The sequence below is a fragment of the Diorhabda sublineata genome, chromosome 2 (assembly GCF_026230105.1).
Source record: "Diorhabda sublineata isolate icDioSubl1.1 chromosome 2, icDioSubl1.1, whole genome shotgun sequence".
Lineage (NCBI taxonomy): Eukaryota > Metazoa > Arthropoda > Insecta > Coleoptera > Chrysomelidae > Diorhabda > Diorhabda sublineata.
In genome coordinates, this window is record NC_079475.1 from 37,221,519 (window position 1) to 37,227,187 (window position 5,669).

The window sequence follows — 5,669 nt, forward strand, 5'->3', positions numbered from 1 at the left end:
TACCCTTAATTAGCCGCGCAATAGTGATACGAGAACAAATGTTGAATTTTTTACTAGTTAAAATCGGAATTAAAGCACCGTACTATCTCATAGATTTGTAGATTATTTAATTCTGAACAAGAAAATATTAAATTATCTCAAGCAAGCCTACGGAAACATAGGGCAAATTACCCTTAATTAGCCGCGCAATAGTGATACGAGAACAAATGTTGAATTTTTTACTAGTTATAATCGGAATTAAAGCACCGTACTATCATAGATTTGTAGATTATTTAATTCTGAACAAGAAAATATTAAATTATCTCAAGCAAGCCTACGGAAACATAGGGCAAATTACCCTTAATTAGCCGCGCAATAGTGATACGAGAACAAATGTTGAATTTTTTACTAGTTAAAATCGGAATTAAAGCACCGTACTATCATAGATTTGTAGATTATTTAATTCTGAACAAGAAAATATTAAATTATTTCAAGCAAGCCTACGGAAACATAGGGCAAATTACCCTTAATTAGCCGCGCAGTGATACGAGAACAAATGTTGAATTTTTTACTAGTTAAAATCGAAATTAAAGCACCGTACTATCATAGATTTGTAGATTATTTAATTCTGAACAAGAAAATATTAAATTATCTCAAGCAAGCCTACGGAAACATAGGGCAAATTACCCTTAATTAGCCGCGCAATAGTGATACGAGAACAAATGTTGAATTTTTTACTAGTTAAAATCGGAATTAAAGCACCGTACTATTATAGATTTGTAGATTATTTAATTCTGAACAAGAAAATATTAAATTATCTCAAGCAAGCCTACGGAAACATAGGGCAAATTACCCTTAATTAGCCGCGCAATAGTGATACGAGAACAAATGTTGAATTTTTTACTAGTTATAATCGGAATTAAAGCACCGTACTATCATAGATTTGTAGATTATTTAATTCTGAACAAGAAAATATTTATTAATTATACGGCGAGTTAAAGAAAACAACCCTTAATTAATAATTTTATTGAAATTATAGGAAAAATTAATTATATGCAATTATTTTGTACTCTTTTAGAAATTTGAAATAGATCAGATGATCGGAATTCAGTTAATTTCATTCATCATTATCTATCTACCCTGTAAATCTCATGCTTTAAATAATCGTCTCGATTTTCGACAGCTGGCTCTCGGACTATTAGTGGACCGAAGCCCTCACAAAGAATATGCTTGCACATACATAAAAACGGAGCGTGTCGTCATTGCTCTCTTATTTCTTTCTTAAAAACAATTCTGCTTAATCAAATTTCAACAACAACGGATGTTTAATATTTACAAATCGTGATTCTTTTCATTAGCTTAGATTAGAGAGTGATTTTTGCTTCGATATACATTCGTTTGCTAACGTATTTGTTTTCCTTTGATGTAACGAATACAACATAAAATATATTAATAACTAATATAAAATTATATTATTATATAAAAATTATATTAAAATTTTGTAATTTTGAAAACTTCTATCTATTGACCACCAATTTATTTTTTTGCCTACATAGACCCCTTGCAGGACTTCATCGACCCCTGGGGGTCGATATGGACCACTTTGGGAATCACTGATCTAAACCAAATAAATAGCTAAATAATAAAGTTAATTTAACGAGATTCTGTTTTGTTAATCGTTTCATTATTTTAATACTACTAATTTCATTATCACGGTGCATTATTTAAAGCATTACTATACAGTTATTTTCAAATCAGCGCGTAAAATTCAAGCGAATACCCTCTATAATCAGCGCCACCTATTTACCCATAAAAAATCAGCTCACATTTTTTAACCCAGAGACGTTCCTCCTTCTCTACACTCCATGGTTACTAGAGTCTGCACCCACCATAAGCTGTGCCATAACCTCACTTCTATGTAAGAGACTTACATAATTTAATTTGTAGTGCAATAAACCCACACTAATTTTTATAATATAAAGAATAGACATAAATAGAAGTTTTATTATGAAAGTCGTCAGATACAAGATCCTTTTCATTTCCAATGAAAACTTCCTATGAGAGTGGAGTGGTTATAAGAAAAAGAGGAAGAAAAAATAACTTTAGTTTAATTCTGATCTAAGCCAAAGATTGACGCATACAAAAAGAAAGACTTTTCTTTATTTGAAGCCGGTGTGATTTACAAATCAATGTTGATGTTGTTATTTTTTACATTTAACGGAGATTTATTTTGAACACAATTTTTGTGGACGAGTTTTAGTTTTGAATTTGATATTTTCATGTTATTTCCTTACAACAAACTACAATAGAAATAATGTCATATTTCGTTTTATTTGCTCTAAGTCCTCACTCAATAAGTCTAAATAAAATCAAAAGTAGTGTCGTATCATTAAGAATTTTTTTTTAAATTATCTTTAGATTCTCAATTACATTTTACATCGCTAATCAGTAGAGATATCTGTATGTACACTGAATTTGGTACATCTAAGAACCGAAGTAACTGATTACAAAAACATTTCATTTACAATCATTTTTGTTTTGGACTTCCTGTAAAATTAGCATTTATGAGCTCATGGTACCATTAAAATAGGGGTACGATATTTGAAAATCGAGAATTATTTTAATCAATGCTGATTTTTCTAAATTCAGAAACCTTTTATTAAAAAATAAATGGAAAAATCAATTTTCAACAATTATTTTATTACTATATTGCAGTTAATTATCATTAACTATAAAATGAGAAATGTAAAAATGATTTTCACTAAATTAAACTGAAAAAACTTTACAAATTTGAAGTTGAAAAAACTATTGTTTGACCAAATTAAAATCCTTTTTCGACCAAAAAAAGACTTAGAGCAGCCAATTTTTCACAAACATAAGTTTTACAACAGATATAATAAAAAAATTCGGAATCGATTAAATTTTATATAAGCAAATTTTTGGCCAAAGTAGTCTTACAATTGGTAAAAACAATTTCTAACATATAATAATAATGTAATAATAAAAACTGAATTACAAATTATCATTACAACTTTAGTAGAAAATCAGACAAACCATAACATTTAAAAATAATATATGTGCAGTCAAGAGATAGAATTTGATGAAATTTCCAATTTCCTCAAAAAATTTCTGAGGACCTACACAAATAATTCATGAAAGACTATAAACTAATGCAACAAGTTGTGCCTTTCACACTGATTTATATTATGTAGGTGACATATCAGGAAATTTCCTTACTCCACTCTGTACATGTTAATTAATATTAATGACGAGTCTTTTTATTTGCCATAATTCGAAACTTGAAATGTAGTTCTCCAAACTCGTTCAGATAATTCTTAATACCAGTGAAGGATACTGCAACACATTTTTCTTGAGCAAATGTGGTGTTTATATCGGTTGTATCACTTGTACAAAACTCAGTAACTTTAAACTTTCTCAAACTGTTATTATGTATTTCAAATTCATAATAATAATTTTCTGCTTGTGATTTTAAACCGATTAGTTGGAAGTGCCAATAAGCTTTTTGCTTTGTAACATCGATTTGGTGTTTATAATAAAAATATTGTTGTCCGTTGAAAAAAGATATTATCTGAACATCTTTGAAATCTCTATTCAAACTTATTTTCATTGTAGCATCAGTTTTGTATTCCATTCTAGTATTATTAGGATGAGAATCTTTGAAGTGTTTGTATATTCCTGCAAATTCTCCCTTCCAATCACAATTCAAATTTGCAAATTTATTACCTTCGCAGTGGAATTTTCGATATTTGCATTCCATTTCATGGGTTTGTTTATCCTGTTGTGTTAAATCATATTTGCAACCTTTATAATAATAAACACATTGTAATTTAAGGACTTTTTGGAGACCTTCTATTAATTGTTCCAATTGATAATTTCGGGTTTCTGTTAGCTGGGATCTACATGTTGGGCAGTTTGATATACGACAGCCAGTAATACATGATTTACACATGCTATGCCCAACCTTACATTGTATTATTGGAGGCTGCATGGTTTCTAAGCAGATAGGACATTTCATTATATCTTCTGGAGAAGGAACAGACATTTTTCTATAAAAAAAAGAATTAATAATTACTATTACAACACTCTAATTTACAAAAAATTATTAGTTCTCCCTACAACATAAAATACAATCACTTTATCCAGTTACGAAGATCCAGCAACTGGGATAGCTCACCGCTAACACCTCTTAAACCTTAAAAGTTTGGACAAGGAAATGAAAATAAATCCTACACAAATAACATTCAGTTTTAAAAAAACTATTGTTCCTCAGACACTATATATAATATGATAATACCAAGAACACATTCATTTTTTTATCTTGGAATATTCTTTCATGAATGGCACCAGTCACAAAGTGGGAAATCTATTGACTTATTTCTAGTATCGAGTGTTTCATAAAATGGACTAACAAAACTTAAATTTTCTTTGAAATTCATTATTTTTTTTTCAAGAGGGTATACAAATCACATTAAAAAGCAATAATAATATTCAATTACTCAATAGGGGAAACCCATGTTTAAGAAAATCTTTATAAATGGTAATAATACCACCTATTTTTGTTGAAAAAGAAAATACTAATATATTTACCTGAACGTCAAATATTAGTTGTGACGATAAATAGAACTATCAAACAAAATCACAGTAGATTAAATTAAATATGGACGTATTATGAATCACAACAATATGGCACATTAAATATTTTCGTACAGATTTAAAACTATAAACAGTGTTGCCACATTCATGAAAATTCATGACATATATGTATTCTTATAGTTACATTAACCAAAGATTTCATTATTCATATTTTTCTTAGTTACAATTTATGTAATTTATCAATGGTGAATCAATTTAAATGAACTACATTCATTAATTAGGCCTCAAACGTCGACCTGTACGATATAATACATTTTTAGTGTCAGCTAGTTGAATTATTTTTTAAACTTTGGCTTCAGTGTGAAGAAATTTATCAAGAAGCCGAGATCGACAACAAAGGGGATCTGTGGTCATGTGATAACAGAAGATCGGACCAGAATCACATAATTATCAAACACGTTACCGAGCTTTGCCGTTTTTATACTTTCGGTATTTCAGAATAAAAATAGCTTGTTCGTATTAAATGTTGATAACTACTCAATAACAAATATTAAATATCTGGAATCTACTATACAACCAAATAAATATCTTTGAAGAATTAACGCATGAAAAAGTAATAAAAATCAAAACCAAAAATTGAACATGACGTGATCGTTCTGGGCTAGGGTCCTTAATCAATCTATCTTAACTCTGCTTATAATTTCCGAAGTTATAACGTGTCATTAAAAACATGATGGAAGTGACTACACGAGCAAAGGTTGATTTCACATATTACTAAATATAACCAAATATTAGTGATGACATATTTTTTTTTTCTAGTAGAATACTAGAAATAAGTTATATTAGGTATGCCATAATTGTTCAATCAAACTAGTTCAGCGAGACTGTGGTGAAATATAATTTATTTTTAAATAATTTCAAATAAAAAATGTTCCATAATAGAAATTTCGTATTTCCTCAAGTAGCAACTATTTAAGAAGCCCTTTCGAAATAATATTGAAAAAATGTTGTGAAAATCGCTAAAATAACATAGATTAATAAAAAAGAAGATGATGTGACAAATGACGGGAGTTTCC

At 28.9% G+C, this 5,669-nt stretch overlaps 1 protein-coding gene across 1 annotated transcript; it reads right to left on the bottom strand.

Annotated features, from left to right (window-relative positions):
- Nucleotides 1-1,017: 1,017 nt before the first annotated feature.
- On the bottom strand, nt 1,018-4,731 carry LOC130452865 (E3 ubiquitin-protein ligase siah2-like). The gene is made up of 2 exons (XM_056792346.1): nt 4,588-4,731; nt 1,018-4,046 (listed from the first exon to the last, which is right to left on the bottom strand). The coding sequence occupies exon 2, from the start codon at nt 4,040-4,042 to the stop codon at nt 3,242-3,244; it is 801 nt and encodes a 266-aa protein (XP_056648324.1). The 5' UTR covers nt 4,043-4,046; nt 4,588-4,731; the 3' UTR covers nt 1,018-3,241.
- Nucleotides 4,732-5,669: the final 938 nt, after the last annotated feature.